Source organism: Halichoerus grypus, chromosome 2 (assembly GCF_964656455.1).
Source record: "Halichoerus grypus chromosome 2, mHalGry1.hap1.1, whole genome shotgun sequence".
In the NCBI taxonomy this organism is placed as follows: domain Eukaryota; kingdom Metazoa; phylum Chordata; class Mammalia; order Carnivora; family Phocidae; genus Halichoerus; species Halichoerus grypus.
The window spans coordinates 120,977,374-120,997,060 of NC_135713.1; the positions used below are offsets into that span (position 1 = coordinate 120,977,374).

Sequence of the window (19,687 nt, forward strand, 5' to 3'; positions counted from 1 at the left end):
TGCTAGACACGTACATCATTTCGCCGTCCAGTAGCACAGAATCTGCCCACAGACAACACTCTCTCGTCCAACCACATCACCACTAAAGTGCAGGGCATTTTCTCGTCTGCACCCTTTCTTGCCCCTACTCCCAGCCCCAGTTTCCCAATCCACCTATTCTAGTTGCTCGTCCTTCTTTGCCCCGCCCAGAGACGATGCCTTTTTTTTTTTTCTCCCTACACCCTCTCTAGTTCTAACTTTCCCGCCCCAGTAGCTCTTGACCAATCGGAGATGGGATTGTCTCTTCTTTCCCGGCCTCATGGTGACGTTGAGAGAAGTAGCACCTCTGATTGGATATCCTGGAGCAGAAACCTACCAATAACTGGCTGACTTTTTTGGTGCGGACGGACCGCTAGCATTATCGCTGGTGATTGGTTGGAGTGGCGAGACAGGAAAATGGCTGCGAGTCCCTCTATAGTCCCGGTGGCTGTGACTGCTGCGGTGGTGCCGGTCCTGTCAGCGACCAGCGATTTCTCAAATTTGCGAGAAATTAAGAAGCAGCTGCTACTCATCGCAGGCCTTACTCGGGAGCGGGGCCTACTGCACAGTAGCAAATGGTGAGATGTCGGGGTCGGAAGGGACTAGACTTGGATCCTTGGCCTTTGGGGCTTTGGAGCTAATTCAGTTTGGGTGTTCCAGGTCCGCGGAGTTGGCCTTCTCCCTCCCCGCCTTGCCTCTGGCCGAGCTGCAGCCGCCGCCGCCTATTACAGAGGTAAGGACTTCCATCACTGCCGGCGCTGCTCATCAACCCGAAGAGTTACCGAGTACCCTGTCGCTGGACGGGAGCATACTGCTTATCAGGAATGTTTGTGGAGGGAATTCAAGCATTTAAAGAGCTGAATGTTTTAAGCGATTTTATCGGTGTGGTTTTGTTGATCTTTGTAAAGATTTGGTGGTGCTTTACTTAAGCTGGAGAGAATTAGTAAACAGTCCTTGCTTAAGATTTCAACCTTTTAAAGGTTTTGTAGCCCAGACAATGTTCTTAACGATGAGAAGAATCAAAGTTGTTTTTTTTTTTTTTTTAAGATTTTATTTATTTGACAGAAAGAGACACAGCGAGAGAGGGAACACAAGCAGTGGGAGTGGGAGAGGGAGAAGCAGGCTTCCCGCTGAGCAGGGAGCCGAATGTGGGGCTCGATCCGAGGACGCTGGGATCATGACCTGAGCCGAAGGCAGACGCTTAACGACTGAGCCACCCAGGCGCTCCCCCTCCCTTTTTATAGATTTTATTTATTTATTTGTCAGAGAGAGAGAGCACAGGCAGGGGTAGCGGCAGAGAGAGGGAGAAGCAGACTCCCCGCTGAGCAAGGAGCCCGATGCGATGCGGGACTCCATCCCAGGACCCTGGGATCATGACCTGAGCTGAAGGCAGAGGCTCAACCGCCTGAGCCACCCAGGAGTCCCGAGAAGAATCAAAGGTTTTAACAACAGTGCGAAACTGGCTTTGGATTCAGATAGTTCTGCGTTCAAATCTCAGCTACACTAGTGACTTTTGGCAACTTACATAGTATCCTGAGCCATAGTTTTTTCATTTGTGAAATGCAGATATTAATAGTATCTACTTTAAGGGGATATTGAGAAAATTAGATATGAATGTATTTTATGTATGATCTATATAGCAGGTATTTTTACATAGTCTGTGTAGTCTGAATGGTTTTCATCATAATCCATTTTGTTTTTCCTGAAGATGCCATTTCTTGACCCTCCTCCGTCCGCCCCCCCTCCCACGCGCGCACACACACTTAAAAACAGTGAATATTTCCTATTCCAAAAGGTATAATGGAGATGAGAAGGGGTGGGGAAGGAAATAAGAAAATGGTGAGTGGATGTGAAAAAGGCCGGTAGACTCCTAAGCTGAATGGACACATTTAGGACTTGTTCCAATGAAGAAAACACTGAATATGTTTTGATTCCAATTTTGTTCTGGTAATATTTGCAGCGAGAAGGATAAGGAGAATGAAGTTATTAAAGTTTTAATCATGGGGTGCCTGGGTGGGTCAGTCGTTGGGCGTCTACCTTCGGCTCGGATCATGGTCCCGGGGTCCTGGGATCGAGCCCCTCCTTGGACTCCCTGCTAGGCGGGAGGTCTGCTTCTCCCTCTCCCACTCCCCCTGCTTGTGTTCCCTCTCTCACTGTGTCTCTGTCTGTCAAATAAATAAAATCTTAAAAAAAAAAAAAAAAATTCTTAAAAAAATAAAGTTTTAATCAACCTACCTCTAGAATTTGGGGGGATTATATTCTTTTTTAACTTAAATATGCATCATCTCTTTCATTTATATCCAGAATTATGTCTGTGTTCTATGCCTTTTGCAATACTAACACGTCAGAACTTTTTGAAGTATAAAAAATATAAGTAATTGCACAGTATATTGCATTTTTAAAAGATTTTATTCATTTATTTGTCAGAGAGAGCATGAACGGGGGGGCAGGCAGAGTGAGAAGCAGACTCCCCGCTGAGCAAGGAGCCTGATGGGGGACTCTATCCCAGGACCCTGAGATCATGACCTGAGCCGAAGGCAGATGCTTAAACCAACTGAGCCACCCAAGCATCCCAGTATATTGCATTTTTGTACATATTTGAAAGCCTAGAAGAAGCAAATGGCAGATATTAATGCTAGACATTTTCCATTACTTTTCCACTTTTTCCTCCTCAAATCTGTACTACTTGTTCCATTTTACTGATGAAGAAGGGAATTCTCAGAGAAACTAAGGAACTTCCCTATTAATGTCATGAAACCAGGAAATCAAGGAATCAGAATTTGAATCCAGGTCCCTAACACTAAAGCCTATGCAACTTCCCACAGCATTTAAAGAAACAGTACACGTTTCTGAGTGTCTTGGTTTAGTTTTTTAAATTTTTATTTTTTTTCCCAACTTTTTATTTTGAAAAAAATTTCCATAACCTTGGGGGGCACTTGGGTGGCTCAGTCGGTTAAGCATCTGCCTTCGGCTCAGGTCATGATCTCAGGGTCCTGGGACTGAGCCCCACATCAGGCTGTCTGCTGAGCGGGGAGCCTGCTTCTCACTCTCCCTCTGCCCCTCCCCTTGCTCTCTCTCTCTCTCTCTCTCTCTTTCCCTCTCTCCTTCTCTCTCTCTCTCTATCAAATAAATAAAATCTTTAAAAAAATTTTCATAACCTTAGTTTGTAATAAAATAATATACAAAAGTAATTTACATATATATGTATATGTAAATAAATATATATGCTAGGTTTTGGGGAGGAAGAAAATACTTTTTCTTACATCTTGAAGTTAATGAATATGCTTCTTTTTTTTTTTTAAATGAATATGCTTCTTGAATTTGAATTTTTATTGTCTGATTCTCTAACACTTACGTATTTGTCTTTCTTCTAGGAGGATGCCCAGGATATGGATGCTTACACCCTGGCCAAAGCCTACTTTGATGTTAAAGAGTATGATCGAGCAGCACATTTCCTGCATGGCTGCAATAGCAAGAAAGCCTATTTCTTATACATGTATTCCAGATATCTGGTGAGGGCCATTTTAAGATGTCATTCTGCCTTCAGTGAAGCATCCATATAATACCAAGGGGGAAAATTTTAATCTTTTGTTTATTTATTTATTTTTTAAAAAGATTTTATTTATTTGATAGAGATACACAGCGAGAGAGGGAATTCAAGCAGGGGGAGTGGGAGAGGGAGAAGCAGGCTCCCCACTGAGCAGGGAGCCCAATGCGGGGCTCGATCCCAGGACTCTGGGATCATGACCCAAGCCGAAGGCAGACACTTAACGACTGAGCCACCCAGGCACCCCAAATTTTAATCTTTTAAATAGTTTAGCAGTAGTCTACTTGTTAACTGTACTTTATAAATACTTAACAGTAATAAAGAAGCTATCATAAATAAAGTTAAAAAGTGACAGTATAAAAGAAAATATTAAAACTATTGATAAGGGCGCCTGGCTGGCTCACTCCGTGGAGTATGTGACTTTTTGATCTCTTGGGGTCATGAGTTTGAGCCCCACACTGGGTGTAGAGATTACTTAAAAAAATAAAATCCTTAAAAAAAATTGGCAATATATTTTTTTAAGTTTTATTTATAACTCACGAGTCCAAGATCACAAGTCGCGTGCTCTTCTGACTGGGCCAGCCATGTGCCCTGATAATATTCATTATTGACAAAGGTGTGAGGCAGTAGACTCCCTATTTTAGTAGTAAAAGTTGGTAAAGACGTTTTAGAAGTCAATTTTGGCAGATTATGTCCATTTGAAATACTGTGACCAGATAATTCTACTTCAAGAAACTTAACTTGTCCAGTAGAAATACTTCAATATATGTACAAGGATATATGAATAGGGATGTTTATTAAAGTATTTTTTGTGATAGCCATAAAATGTCAATAACCTAAATAGTCATTGTTCATTCTTGCCTGAAGTATTCTTTACTATGATGTTGCAAAATGATGATTTTCCATGCCAGTGTTCTCTCCACATTTACTACTTGCCACTTGGCGTTCTACTATATGTGAGCTTTCCCTCCCTTTCTCCATTTATTTATTTAATATCAAAGATTCCTGTATTTTTTTAATCGTTTATAACTTAGTACTGTACTTAATTAGTTTGGTGCTCAGATTATTCCAGATTTGACCATTGGGAGCCCTTGAATTGTTGTTTAAAAGTAGTGACTGTGGGGCACCAGTGTGACGCAGTTGGTTGAGCCTTTGACTCTTGGTTTCCGCTCTGGTTTGATCTCATGGTTGTAGGATCCAGCCCCATGTTGGGCTCTGCACTCAGCTCAGAGTCTGCTTAGGACTCTCCCTCTGCTCCTCCCCCCTGCTCTCTCTCTGTCTCTCTTTCTGTCTCTGTCTCTCTCTAAAATAAATAAATAAATCTTTAATAAATAAAAAATAAGAGTAGTGACTAGTAGTATTTGCCATTTGGTTGGACTTGGGCCCTTTAGCTGGAATCAGGTTGCTAGTTTTAGAATGAGTTTCAAAATAAACTGAGATAAGACCTTTTTGTTGATTTTCTCTTACAGTCTGGAGAAAAGAAGAAGGACGATGAAACAGTTGATAGCCTAGGTATGAATTTCTTTCCCTTATCTTTTGGACTAAAGCAGGGGTTGCACACTCAAATGCCTACATGAGCCAGGCAGGTAATATAAATGTGTGAAGTGGACCTAGGAGGACTGTTAAAAATGAGAGAGCACAATTTCCTGCTTGTTACATACCTCTGGCTGAGGCCTGCCTTGAGGAAATGTGGGCCTAGGGTTGTCAAGGCTTTCTTCCCTTGGCCCTACCCCATTCTTTGGAACCTGAAGCTGGAAATTCAGGTTTTTAGTTGAGGCTTGTGATTTTTAAACATTGATAACTATTTCAAATTTTTAAAAACCTCTGCGGGCCTGGGGTGCCCGGGTGGCTCAGGCCCGGGTGTTTGACTCTTGATTTCGTCTCAGATCATGATCTCAGGGTCCTGAGGTTGAGCCCCATGCTCAGCTGGGAATCTGCTTGAGATTCTCTCTCTTTCTCTCTCTCCTTCCCCCCCCCCCCACTTACACTCTATCTCTCTCTGTCTAAAATAAATAAATAAATCTTCAAACAAACAAACAGGGGCACCTGGGTGGCTCAGTCGTTAAGCATCTGCCTTTGGCTCAGGTCATGGTCCCAGGGTCTTGGGATCGAGCCCCGCATCGGGCTCCCTGCTCTGCGGGAAGCCTGCTTCTCCCTCTCCCACTCCCTCTGCTTGTGTTCCCTCTCTCGCTGTGTCTCTCTCTGTCAAATAAATAAATAAAATCTTTAAAAAACAAACAAATAAACAAACAAAAAATCTCTGTGAGCCTAACAAAATATGACTGCAGACCAGTTATCAGTTGTAATTTCTGGAAAAAGTAAATGGATTGTGTAAGATGTTGTCCACTTCTCAGCATTTGCTCTAAGTTCTAGTTGTAACTTTGGTTGATGCTCAAAAGGAATGTCTAGGTCTACGAAATGACCATTGGCAGTCTTTCCTTAGAGCTGAGATTTTGTTTCCTAGGTCCCCTGGAGAAAGGACAAGTGAAAAATGAGGCACTTAGAGAATTGAGAGTGGAGCTCAGCAAAAAACACCAGGCGCGGGAACTTGATGGATTTGGCCTTTACCTGTAAGTGTTAGAGTAATTTGGATTTTTCTATAACATTTTCTTCTGAGTAGAAGGGAGGGAGGTGTTATGAAACATTAATTTCTCCTGTAATTGTTTCTTACCTTCCTAGATACGGTGTGGTGCTTCGAAAACTGGACCTGGTGAAAGAGGCCATTGATGTGTTTGTGGAAGCTACTCATGTTTTGCCTTTGCATTGGGGAGCCTGGCTAGAACTCTGTAACTTGATTACAGACAAAGAGATGGTAAATTGAGAAATTTATGTGAAAGACCCTCTGCTCCAAGTCTTATGTAATTCTGTAATGGGATCGGAGGAGAGAGGTTTGCTAAACCTTTGCTTGTAGCTAGGTCTTTGCTCCTTCTCTAATCTCTTTCACTATTGGAATTTCAGTCTTCATTTGAAAGTCTAATGTCTGGCTTTTGGCTGGTAGTTGCTGTTGGATTTGTGTGTAGTTATATTAGAGTATCTTCTCTTTATTTCATGTTTTCACATTCAAGTTTTACTGTAACTTGTTGTATAGACTGAATGTTAGTATACTTTGTTTCCTTATTCCAAAGATGCCATAGGAAAGGTTTCTCTGATATCAAGGATTGTATTAAAAACATTTTTAAGGTCTCTTCTGAGCTTTCCTAGGACTCTGTAAAGATTTATAGATTTGTTAATTAATAAAATAATGTAAACTGCAATCATTTTATTAGTCATTGTTAGAGGACATTGTCTATAGAGTTTATTTTGCCATTCTTCAGTAGTTAATGGAATTGATTATATACTTCATTTTGTTGGCTTTAAAGAGCCAAAGGCTGGTTGATGTCCCCCAATAATGATATGTGCTGCTAAATCTGTGTCTGAAATCTTACCTTGGTTTATTCCTATTCATTATCTCTAACTGCCTACTAGACTTTCATTGAAAATTTATCTCTGAACTCAATATATGCAAAACCAAGTTTCTGATCTTGCCTGACAAATTCTCTTTCTTCCTCCCAGCTTGAGAGACTCTCTTGACAGCATCACTATTTCTCAAGACACCCAGTCTTGATGCTGCACAGTCATATTTGTTCTTTCTCTTAATCTCCTTTCTTCTAGTCAGTTGCCAGACCTTCCCATGGTTTCCTTCTTGTATGCATCTCTCTCTCTTGGTTTTCTTTGCCATCTTGGTTTTCAACTTAGATTTGGATTACTTGTAATTAATAGCTGCTTTTCTATCTAGCTTTTCCATTTATACACTCCCATTCCCAAGCCATTGTGTATACTGTTTTCAAACTTACTCTTAAAACACCCATGTCATTGTGTCATTCTCTTGCCAAAAATTGTAGTGGTTTCCTATTGCATCCCACTTCCTGTTGCACCATAGGACCTGCCCTACCAGTTCAGTCTTATTTTTTCACTACTTTTGAGCACATAGCCTCCCCTTAAACTAAGCTAGCTTCCTCATCCAATTCACGCACACTCATCAGGATTGTTTTGCCTGTCTTTATGTTGTTGCCCTGCCTAGAATGTTCTTTTTTTCTCTTCCTCTCTCTTTTTTCTTTCCAAGTTCTACCCATCCTCTAAGACTCACCTGAAATCCTATCTTTTCTTTGAAGTCTTCCTCAACTAGGTCATTCCTCCCTACTATGTTTCTATGTTTGTGAGTCCTCTTCACTTAATTGAATTGCCCTGTGTTCATTGTTAGGCGCTCTCATAAAGTTTTGGTGATAAATTTCTTTAGACAATAAAGATAGTTCCTTGATGTTCATTTGGAAGAGAGGTCAAAGTATATTAAGTGTGTCCCTCTCTCTCCTGCTGCCAGCTGAAGTTCCTGTCTTTGCCAGACACCTGGATGAAAGAGTTTTTTCTGGCTCATATATACACAGAGTTGCAGTTGATAGAGGAGGCCCTGCAAAAGTATCAGAATCTCATTGATGTGGGCTTCTCTAAGAGCTCATATATTGTTTCCCAAATTGCAGTTGCCTATCACAATATCAGAGGTGAGTGAATAAGGATAATGAAATACCATCAAATCCTGAAGGTAGCACTGTGTTGTTTTTTAAACTTTCTTATCTTCTTTCTACAGATATTGACAAAGCCCTTTCTATTTTTAATGAGCTAAGGAAACAAGATCCTTACAGGATTGAAAATATGGACACATTCTCCAACCTTCTTTATGTCAGGGTGAGCTGCTTCCTTTGCTTAGACTTGGTCAGGCTCTTTTGTGCTTTAATCTCCTGGGTTGGATTGTCACTGAGTTGCGTTAGCTATAAGAAAAATAGGTTGGGATATTCCTCATTCATGCTTAGATTGTCTTTCTCTTTTCTTCCAGAGCATGAAGTCTGAGTTGAGTTATCTGGCTCACAACCTCTGTGAGATAGATAAATATCGTGTAGAAACATGCTGTGTAATTGGTAAGAGTCACTACTTTTTTTTCTTTTAAGATTTATTTTTATTGTAAGTAATGCAAATGTAAAAATAATAGTATAAAAGCATCAAGGTTAACAAAATCATATACTATAGAATGTAAAAACTGGGTATAATCCCACTCCCAAGATTGTTCGGTGAGCATGACTCCAGAATATTTTTCTGTGTGAATACTAAAAATGTGTGTGTGGGTGCATGTGTGTGTATAATTTGCTTGCAAAAACAAATCATTACACACACTGATTTGTAATTTCCTCTTTTTTTTTTTTTAACTTAACAGTATATCTTTTTATTTAGTACATCCAGATTTGTATTATTTTGATGGCTATTTAGTATTTTATTACATAGATGTGCCATCATTTTTATGTAATAATTTTCTATTTAAGTTGTGGCCACTGTTTGTTAATATAAAAACAGTTTCAGGAACCATTTTGTGTGTGTGTGTGTGTGTGTGTGTGTGTGCGCGCACGCAAAATGGTGGTTTTATTAAAGAACCCGTACAGGACCCGTGGGCAGAAAGAGCTGCTGCACTGGGGTCTTGAGGAGTGGTGATTATACACTTGGAGTTGGGGGAAGGAAAAGGGAGGTTTCAAAAGGACTTTCATATGCTAAAGAGGACGGACCTACAAGATACTGGAGGCCTTGTCATTGTCAAGTTAAGGTTGTTTTCCCCTCTAGCAAGGTATTAACGTTAAGATAGTTGGGAGATTCCTGGAAGAAAGTCCCACAAGTCCCACCTGGGAGTGAGGGGGTAGGGGGAGGTTGTAGGCTGTCAGCTTATGCTTTGTCTTCAGCTTGCCTTCTGCTCCCTCATCATTTTGCCCCTGAACAATTTTGACCCTTAAATCTTTAAGGTTGTTGAAGGTGGAAGGGCTCATCTTCTGTAACTTCTTCCTGCCGAGTAGGGGTGTAGAGATGCCCCTACCTAGGTCAACATTGGTCAGTTGGGGAACATATAGGGGAGTTATTAAAGGGGAGGCAGCTGAATCCAACGCGGTCAACATATATGAATCTCTTTGAGTAGGAGGGATCATCTGTCGATGTGAAGTCATTGTAGGGATGGAGTCTCAGCACCAAGCAGAGAGATACTGAAAAAGATAATGCATTAAGATTAGTATGGCTATAAGAATGAGAAGTCCAATAAAGAGATCCTTAATAGTTGACCATAATTTTCTTCCAGTCCAGGAGTTTAAAGCAATCACTAAAGGAAAGAGATCATTTAAAACGCCAATTTGAGTATTCGTGTCAGTTAAAAACCCAGAAATATTTTTGTGATAATCTGGAATGTATACACAGCATTCTGTTTTTATGATAGAGCAAGTTCTGCCTTGTGCAACAGTTAAAACACCTAATGTCATTCTGTTTTGTAAAGCTGCTTTACACATTTGTATTACTTTAGTATTTAATAGAGAAATGTTACTTTGATTGTAATGTAAGGATTTGACCATGTACTTATTAAGAGCTTCTTTGTGTCAAACAACATCCTCCAATCTTAAAGAGGGAACAAAGATGGATGCCAGGTGGTCATACCAATGAGACACAAAACATGTCCACCATTGTTTTAAATTTGGAAGGTTAGCTGGGTTTAATAATGGTAATGGTTTTAACAATGTGTCCGTGCATCCAGGCAAAACCCAGAGTACAGCGGCCTATCCAGCTTGGGGGAGCCATGGACACAAGTTAGAGTCACTTAGCCATTGGGTCTCAGCCAGGACCCAGCCATCGAATACTGGGCCTTCTTGCACTGCAGTCAGGACATGAAGGGCTATTCAGTTTTGGAGGGTCATCCTTTGAATTTGTGTGAATTTCAGGCCCATTTGATTGGGGAGTTATGGCTTGATAATAATCCCCTTTTCTTTAAATTGCTCCATGGGCATATAGGACGAGGAAGGCATATTTGGAGTCAGTATAAATATTTTTAAGACTTTTGCCAATTGCAAAGCACAGGTGGGCGCTATTAATTCTGCTTTGGGGGCAGACGTGTTTGCTGGCAAGGCTTTGGCCTCAACAGTCTGAGTTAGACTGACTATAGCACACCCAGCTTTTCTTACCCCTTTTTCATGAAACAACTGCCATTGGTAAACTAATTGTCTTCTGCGTTTTTGATAGGGGAATCTTTTAAATCTGGTTGACTCGAATAAGCAAGATCAATGACCTCTGAACAGTTAGGCTCTGTAGAAGTTATCATGGTCAGGTCCAGGCATAAGGGTAGCTGGGTTTAAAGTTTGACACGTTTTAAGTATTATTTCAGGCATATCTGTAACCATTGCCTGGTGTTTAATAAGTCAGTTTCCCTTGGGACGCGTGGGTGGCTCAGTGGGTTAAGCATCTGCCTTTGGCCCAGGTCATGATCCCAGGGTCCTGGGATCGAGTCCCGCTTCCGGCTCCTTGCTCAGCGGGGAGCCTGCTTCTCCCTTTGCCTGCTCTGCCTGCAGCTCTCCCTGCTTGTGCGTTCTCTCTCTCTGATAAATAAATAAAATCTTTTAAAAACAAGTCAGTTTCCCATCATCCATTGGTGGCTTTTGGTCTCTAAGACACTCTGGACCCGATGTGAAGTCCTTACAGCCAGGGAATGTCCCACAGTGAGCTTTGAGGCTCCTTTTACCAGGAGGGCTCTTATATGCTTGGCTAAAGCCTTTATTTGCGATTATACCTCAATAGAGGTGGCTTCTAGGATAAATACGACTATGAGGATGAAACCATCAAGAAGCACCCCCCGTTTTTAAGATTTAAACAAATTTATTTTATTTTTAAGATTTTTTATTTATTTGAGAGAGAGAGAGAGAGAGAGAGAGACAGCGAGAAAGGGAACACAAGCAGGGGGAGTGGTAGAGGGAGAAGCAGGCTCCTGGCTGAGCAGGGAGCCCAATGGAGGGCTCCGTCCCAGGACCCTGGGATCATGACCTGAGCCAAAGGCAGATGCTTAATGACTGAGCCACCCAGGCGCCCCTTTTTAAGACTTTTATTTATTTATTTGAGAGAGAGGAGGGGAGAGAGAGAGCATGAGCAGGGGGAGGGGCAGAGGGAGAGGGAGAAGCAGACTCCTGCTGAGCAGGGAGCCTGACATGGGGCTCGACCCCAGGACCTTGGGAGCATGACCTGAGCCGAAGGCAGATGCTTAACCGACTGAGCCACTGAAGCGCCCCAAGAAGCCCTTTTTTTTGGTTTGAGATCTAGCCTTAACAATATTCTAATTACAAGGAATCACTGGGAAGTGGGAGAAGACTTGTCAAGAAATAAGGACATCCCCAGGTGCATCATCCAATCAGGAGCCATTTTTGTATGTGTACATTTATTTTTGCATGTTTATGCAACTGTTTCTGTGTAATATCTTCTTCTTTTTTTTTTTTTAAGATTTTATTTATTTATTTGACAGAGAGAGAGAAAGAGAGAGAGAGAGAAGAGCAGGGGGAGAGGGAGAAACAGGCTCTCCACAGAGCAGAGAGCCCGATGCGGGACTTGATCCCAGGACCCTGAGATCATGACCTGAGCCGAAGGCAGACGCTTAACCAACTGAGCCATCCAGGCGCCCCTGTGTAATATCTTCTTAACAGTGAAGGGTGGTTCAAAAGTGTGTATAGTTTAACCTTAATATTACTAAAAAATTTATAAGGATTTTCAAACCTCTGAAAAGAGATGAGGGTCACTGTTTCTCTGTATAATGGTATTTCAGTCTTTGCACTATTGACATTTTGGGCTGATAATTTTTTTGTAGAGGACTGTCCTGTGCATTGTAGGGTGTTAGCAGTATCCCCCTCTTCTACTCACTAGATGCCAGCAACCTTTCCCCAGTTGTGACAACCAAAAATGTATGCAGATACTGCCAACTCTTGGGGTTAGAATCATCCGTGGTTGAGAACCATGGCCTTATGTACTCCACCACACTAGTGTGACCTGATCATCAGTTGACATCAACACATCAGTGGCCACTTTTGGATAAAAGTAAGCTTGGGGGGCGCCTGGGTGGCTCTGTCGTTAAGTGTCTACCTTTGGCTCAGGTCATGATCCCTGGGTCCTGGGATCGAGCCCCGCATCGGGCTCCCTGCTCCGCGGGAAGCCTGCTTCTCCCTCTCCCCCTCCCCCTGCTTGTGTTCCCTCTCTCGCTGTGTCTCTCTCTGTCAAATAAATAAATAAAATCTAAAAAAAAAAAAAGTAAACTTGGTTGTTTGTGACTGAACGCCTAGGTTCCTTGGAAACGAAAGGGAGATGTCTATTGCTGGGTGTTTGATGACACAGCGTTGAGATCATATATTCGTATCTTTCTAGGTCAGGAAGTTCTTATTAAGAATCGATAGAATTGAACTGATAGAATTTCAGTCCATCAATTCACTATTTCTAGCCCTTAAGGAAGTTATTTTGTTCAGTATGGGAAAAAAAGCATTAAAAAAATTGTAATAGGAAAATGTAATATTGGAACATAGGTGAGAGTGGTAATAAATGATCTATTCAGTGTCAGCATTATGAAGAAAAGATAAAGTCTATTATGGGCAGAACTCTCTTTTATTCAGAAAACATCTTTTGAGCATCTTCTGAGTGCCAGGCACTGTGCTTTGTATTGTAGTACCTACCCTAATTGCCTATTGAGGAAGACTAATAAGAAAATAACTATAATGCAATGGGTTGAATGTTAGGATTGAGGTAAACCGAAGATGCTGAGAAGGTACATAGGAAAGATATCTAATCTAGCCTGTGATTAGGGAAGTCTTGAGAAGGTGGTCCTTGAAGGCTAGGCAGATGTGAAAGAGTTCAGTAAGGGAGGAAAAGGATTGACTTGGGAAGGGCATTGCACTGCAGAGGCACTGAAGTATGAAACAGGCGTTGTGCCTGAAGTAGCTCCGGTGTGGGAGGTGGGAATGTTCAAAAGGGGCTAGATCTTTTTTTTTTTTTAAGATTTTAAAAAAATTTTTATTTATTAGAGAGAGAGCGAGAGCAGGAACACAGGCAGGGGGAGTGGGAGAGGGAGAAGCAAGCTTTCCGCAGAGCAAGGAGCCTGATGTGGGGCTCGATCCCCGGACCCTGGGATCATGACCCGAGCTGAAGGCAGACGCTTAACGACTGAGCCACCCAGGCGCCCCTAAAAAAATTTTTTTTTCAACATTTTATTTATTTATTTGCCAGAGAGAGCACAAGCAGGGGAAGCGGCAGGCAGAGAGAGAAGCAGACTCCCCGCCGAGCAGGGAGCCCGATACAGGGCTTGATCCCAGGACCCTGGGATCATGACTTGAGCCAAAGGCAGAAGCTAACGACTGAGCCACCCAGGCATTTTTTTTTATTATTATTATTATTTTTTAAGAATTTTAAAGATTTTTGGGCGCCTGGGTGGCTCAGTTGGTTAAGCGACTGCCTTCGGCTCAGGTCATGATCCTGGAGTCCCTGGATCGAGTCCCGCATCGGGCTCCCTGCTCGGCGAGGAGCCTGCTTCTCCCTCTAACCCTCCCCCCTCTCATGTACTCTCTCTCTCTCATTCTCGCTCTCTCAAATAAATAAATAAATCTTTAAAAAAAAAAAAAAAAAAAAAAGAATTTTAAAGATTTTTATTTATTTGACAGAGAGTGAAATAACGAGAGCAGGAACACAAGAAGGGGGAGTGGGAGAGGGAGAAGCAGGCTTCCCGCGGAGCAGGGAGCCCGAAGAAAAAGGGGCTAGATCTTCAAGAGTCTTTTATGCCTTGCTGAACATTCAGATTTTATTTTGAAGGCGGTAGGAGTCTCCTGAAGAATTTTTATTTTTTTTATTTTTTATTTTTATTTTTTTTTAAGATTTTATTTATTTATTTGACAGAGAGAGACACAGCGAGAGAGGGAACACAAGCAGGGGGAGTGGGAGAGGGAGAAGCAGGCTCTCTGCAGAGCAAGGAGCCCGATGCGGGACTCGATCCAGGGACTCCAGGATCATGACCTGAGCCGAAGGCAGTTGCTTAACCAACTGAGCCACCCAGGCGCCCCAAAGGCAGACGCTTAACCGACTGAGCCACCCAGGCATCCCAGTTATTATTAAGTTTATATTAGTTTCAGGTGTACAACACAGAGATTTGACAGTTCTGTATATTACTGAACACTCACCATGATAAGCGTAGTCACCATACAATTACAGTATTATTGACTGTATTCCCTATGCTGTACTTTGCTTTCTGTGACTTATTTACTTTATAACTGGAAATTTGTATCTTTTAATCCCCTTTATTCAGTTGTTCTTTTTTTAAAAAAATAGTTTATTCTTTTTCTAAAAATAGCTTTATTGAAAAAAAACAGCTTCATTGAGGTATAATTTACATACCATAAAATTTACCAACTTTAAGTTTACAGTTCAATGAGTTTTTATAAATTTATAGAGTTGTGTAACCATAGCCATAAATCCAGTTTAGAATATTCTGGCACCCTTGGAAGTTCCCTTGAATGTGTTTGCAGTCAGTCCCCCTTGCATCCCCTAGCAGCCACAGATTTGCCTTCTCACTCTATATTTTGCCTTTTCTTGAAATTTTCCTGTAAATGGAATCTTGGAATATTTAGTCTTATTGTCTGGCTTCTTTCACTTAGCTGTTTCTGAAGTTACCCATGTCATAGCATGTATCAGTAGTTCTTTCCTTTTTAATGTTGACTAGTATTCCATTGTTTAGATATATACATTTTGTTTATCCGTTTACCAGTTGACATAAGTCAAATGGCTTCTATACCCTTTCTGCAAATAAAATCTTTCACAGAATCCCAAAAACTTTCACTTGTTCTTTTCAAGACCAATGCTAGTAGACCTGCTTTGATTCTTGTGGGAGAGAGGAGCTCAGAGCTCTGCCTTTTTATCCCTTGAGGTACGTACCTCTTTAGAAACCTAGGAATAGGGGCGCCTGGATGGCTCGTCATTAAGCATCTGCCTTCGGCTCAGGTCATGATCCCAGAGTCCTAGGATTGAGCCCTGCATTGGGCTCCCTGCTCGGTGGGAAGCCTGCTTCTCCCTCTCCCACTCCCCCTGCTTGTGTTTCTGCTCTTGCTGTCTCTCTGTCAAATAAATAAATAAAATCTTAAAAAAAAAAAAAGAAACCTAGGAATATAGTTGGAAAACTACCAATCTAAAGCATACTATAGAAATTTCCTACCTTTTTTTTGTTGTTTGTTTTTTTTTAAAGATTTTATTTGTCAGAGAGAGAGAGCACACAAGCAGTGGAGGGGAGTGGGAAGCAGAGGGAGAAGCAGGCTCCCCACTGAGCAAGGAGCCCGATGTGGGACTTGATCCCAGGACCCCAAGATCATGACCTGAGCCAAAGGCAGACATTTAACCGACTGAGCCACCCAGGCATCCCTTCCTACCCTTTGTTAAGAAAATGTGCATAATTAAGGAGGGCACGTGATGTGATGAGCACTGGGTGTTATACACAACTAAAGAATCAATGAACATTACTTCAAAACTAATGATGTATTATATGTTGGCTAATTGAATTTAAATTTTAAAAATGGAGAAAAAAAAAGAAAATGTGGGTAAATGCTATATCCAGATGAAATAAAATGAAGAAAAACTTTAAGTGTTAGGGAACACCTTTTTTTTTTTTTTTTTAAACCAGAATGTGTGATAGATGCACTATATTTCCCAAGGGAATGATGATGTTCCCTTTATGTACAATTTGGCTTTTCTGCAAACACTTTGGGGGAATTGGTTATAGTTTCATCCCTGTTCTGTGGAATGCTATTTTAGTGGGCTTATATTTTTACCTGTCCAGTTATTCATATATATATTTTTAATTTTTCAATCAGGCAATTATTATAGTTTGCGTTCTCAGCATGAGAAAGCAGCCTTATATTTCCAGAGAGCCCTGAAATTGAATCCTCGTTATCTTGGGGCCTGGACACTGATGGGACATGAATACATGGAAATGAAGAACACATCTGCTGCTATTCAGGCTTATAGGTGAGGTTCTAGTTGAGGGGTGAGGTGGAGGGGATTACTATGATGTTAGGAGCCTCTCTTGAGCCTACAAATCGCTAACCTTGATTCTGCCCTCTTACCAGTCTCTCTTCCATTTCTTAGACATGCCATCGAGGTCAATAAACGGGACTACAGAGCCTGGTATGGGCTTGGACAGACCTATGAAATCCTTAAGATGCCATTTTATTGCCTTTATTATTATAGACGGGCCCATCAGCTTCGGTAAGTCTGACTGGTTAATGATGTGTTATGAGACGAGCTCATACTTTTCTTTACCTTTTTTTAAATTTTTTTATTTTTAAAGATTTTATTTATTTATTTGACAGAGACACAGTGAGAGAGGGAACACAAGCAGGGGGAGGGGGAGAGGGAGAAGCAGGCTTCCTATGGAGCAGGGAGCCCGATGCGGGGCTTGATCCCAGGACCCTGGGATCATGACCCGAGCCGAAGGCAGACGCTTAACGACTGAGCCACCCAGGCGCCCCTTTTCTTTACCTTTTGATAGCTACTGAAGAATCACAGTGATTGAATGGTTTTGATTCTTAGAGACCTGGGTTTAAACGTGCCATATGCTTTTTAGTTGTTTTTATGTAGTGTATTCTATTGGGTTAATAGTATAATTGTGAACACAAAATTATATAATTATATGAAGTATTGGATTAAAGATCAATCACTGTATAGATTTGAAATAGTGGTCAGTGATGGTGTTTCCTCAAGGGAGGACTTTAGTTTTTTTTAAAGCCTTTGCTCAGATGCCTGTTCCTCTTTTTTCTTAGGCCCAATGATTCTCGTATGCTGGTTGCTTTAGGAGAATGTTATGAGAAACTGAATCAATTAGTGGAAGCCAAAAAGGTACCTGCATTTGGGTCCTGGAGAATTTGAGTGGAAATCAGCAGTTTGGATGAAGGGTTGGGCTCTCTGTGCTCTAATTGTCCTTCATTCTGATCTATCTACGTACAAAAGTCTTAAGTATTTATAGGCTCATAGGCTAAAAAGAAAAGCGGGGCTGACATCATCAGTGGGAATATCAGTCTAGTAAAAATGCTTTATATTCTGCAAGTCCACACTTCTGGGCGGCTTGTAGGACTTTAGCCTTTATGTGGTAGGTCATGGTACATGGGATGATGGTCAAAGTGACCAGTTTATTTTTTTGACAGTGTTACTGGAGAGCTTATGCCGTGGGAGATGTGGAGAAAATGGCTCTGGTGAAACTGGCAAAGTGAGTGAAAGGAGTGAAATGCTGTTATTTCTGTTGGCTTCTCTGGTATTGTGCATCTTGTGCTTTTATTTTTTATCATTAGCTTTCTTTGAGATCCGATTTGTACTTACAGACCAATTTATTTTGTAGGCTTCATGAACAATTGACTGAGTCAGAACAAGCTGCCCAGTGTTATATCAAATATATCCAAGATATCTATTCCTGTGGGGTATGTGTCATGAGCATGAGAATTGGGTTGCTGATCTCATCCTGACCACCTCAGTCACTCCTGCTTTCCTTCTCTAGGAAATAGTGGAGCACCTAGAAGAGAGCACTGCTTTCCGCTATTTGGCCCAGTACTATTTTAAGTGCAAGCTGTGGGATGAAGCTTCAACTTGTGCCCAAAAGTGTTGTGCATTCAACGATGTGAGTAGCAGTTCTTTATTAAAGGGTTTGGATTTTAGGCTCAAACTTATGATCTTTACTGTGATCTGAGGGTGGAAGATGGGTGAGAAGCTAAGTGGAAAGGCTACCTTGATCCGTGAAACTTTCATATCAGCATTTTAGAACTTTTTTTTGAGAATAGCCTTGGACATATTTTGAAACAGTTGCCTGACTTTGTTTCAGACCCGGGAAGAAGGGAAGGCCTTGCTCCGGCAAATCCTCCAACTTCGGAACCAAGGCGAGACTCCCTCTACTGAGATGCCTGCTCCCTTTTTCCTCCCTGCCTCACTATCTGCTAACAATACTCCCACACGCAGAGTTTCTCCACTCAACCTGTCTTCAGTCACACCATAGTTGGCTACTTTTAAGCCATTACTAGACCCATGTTAAGCCTTACCTCTGTGTAAGGAACGGCCACGTCTGTTCTTCCAAGGACCTTGGTTTTTTGTTTGTACAGATGGAACAGCTCCTTGGGGACAGTTTATAGAATCAACTTGGTGTAGACTGACGGAAGAATCCTGGCAGCAACAGAAATTGTCTTTTGCCGGTTAGAAGCATTTCTATTTCCCTTCTGTTCAGAGAGTGGCTACGGATCTTGGCCTTCTTCCCAGATCTTTTCCCCGCCTCTAAAAAACATCCCTTTAACAGCACTTTAGCAAAGGCAAGGCTTACAGGAACAAAGTTTTAATGCTGCCGGGAGTGAGATTTCTTAAGAGAAGCATGGAAGGGAGAAAAGTGTGCTGTTCTACCCTCTGCAGGCAGTAGGGGCACTGTGTACCCTAGGAAGGTCAGGGCACTGGGTAGACATGACATCATCATTCTTGGATTTACTGAGCATGACTATGTTGTCAGAGGGAAGATTTGAAAAGAGTGAAGCTGTTCTTCCTTTGTGGGGATGGTCTTCTAAAACATCATTTTAAGGACTCTTCCAAAAGCTTTCAAATAGAAAGGAACTTATTAGAGTTGAGTCAAAGAAGGGACAAAAAGAATCTTACTTTGCAGTGAACCGTTGATGGCAAAAGAGCCTGTGGAGTTAGCTATACCCTTACTAAAGCAAAGCAAGGAGGTAGGAGTAACAGATAATTTCATGGACATTCAGGAGTGTTATTTTGTGGCTATATGGACAAGAATAAACTCACCTCAAGCTGGTCTGTTGTAATCAATATTTTTGACGTAGTTATTTTTCTCTCCCCTCTATTATCTCCAACAAACGGTTCTTTTCAGCCTTCACTTGTTTAGACAAAGTAAAGAGAATCATTCTTGTTGTGTTCTTGGAGGGTTTCAGGCCTGTGCATGTGTATTCAGTAAGAGGTAATATGCTATGACTATAATGTCTGCTGTAATAAATTTGAACTGTAGGTGCCATGGATTATTCTGAGCTCAGGGCCCAGCCTTCCTTTATTGTTTCCAGAACAGGTTTGTTACCCAGTCACCTCTTAAGGAATGACACTTCATTTTATATTAAGGAAGGTTTAGAGTATCTAATGTCCCTTGAATTCATTTCTTACAAAGCTTTTCTTAGCTTAGCTGTACACTCGTTACCCATCTCCACTGCCATTCCTGTGCAATGTTCCAAGGGCCCCAAATGATATTTAGTTTTCAAT

At 41.5% G+C, this 19,687-nt stretch overlaps 1 protein-coding gene across 1 annotated transcript; it reads left to right on the top strand.

The window, feature by feature from the left end:
* The first annotated feature begins 397 nt into the window (after nt 1-397).
* On the top strand, nt 398-19,246 carry CDC23 (cell division cycle 23). The gene is made up of 16 exons (XM_036083781.2): nt 398-596; nt 679-751; nt 3,393-3,530; nt 5,035-5,077; nt 6,030-6,135; nt 6,245-6,377; nt 7,923-8,100; nt 8,187-8,284; nt 8,433-8,514; nt 16,270-16,423; nt 16,544-16,663; nt 17,218-17,293; nt 17,599-17,660; nt 17,790-17,868; nt 17,946-18,065; nt 18,267-19,246. Exons 1-16 carry the CDS (start codon nt 436-438, stop codon nt 18,435-18,437), a joined length of 1,794 nt encoding a protein of 597 aa, XP_035939674.1. The 5' UTR covers nt 398-435; the 3' UTR covers nt 18,438-19,246.
* Nucleotides 19,247-19,687: the final 441 nt, after the last annotated feature.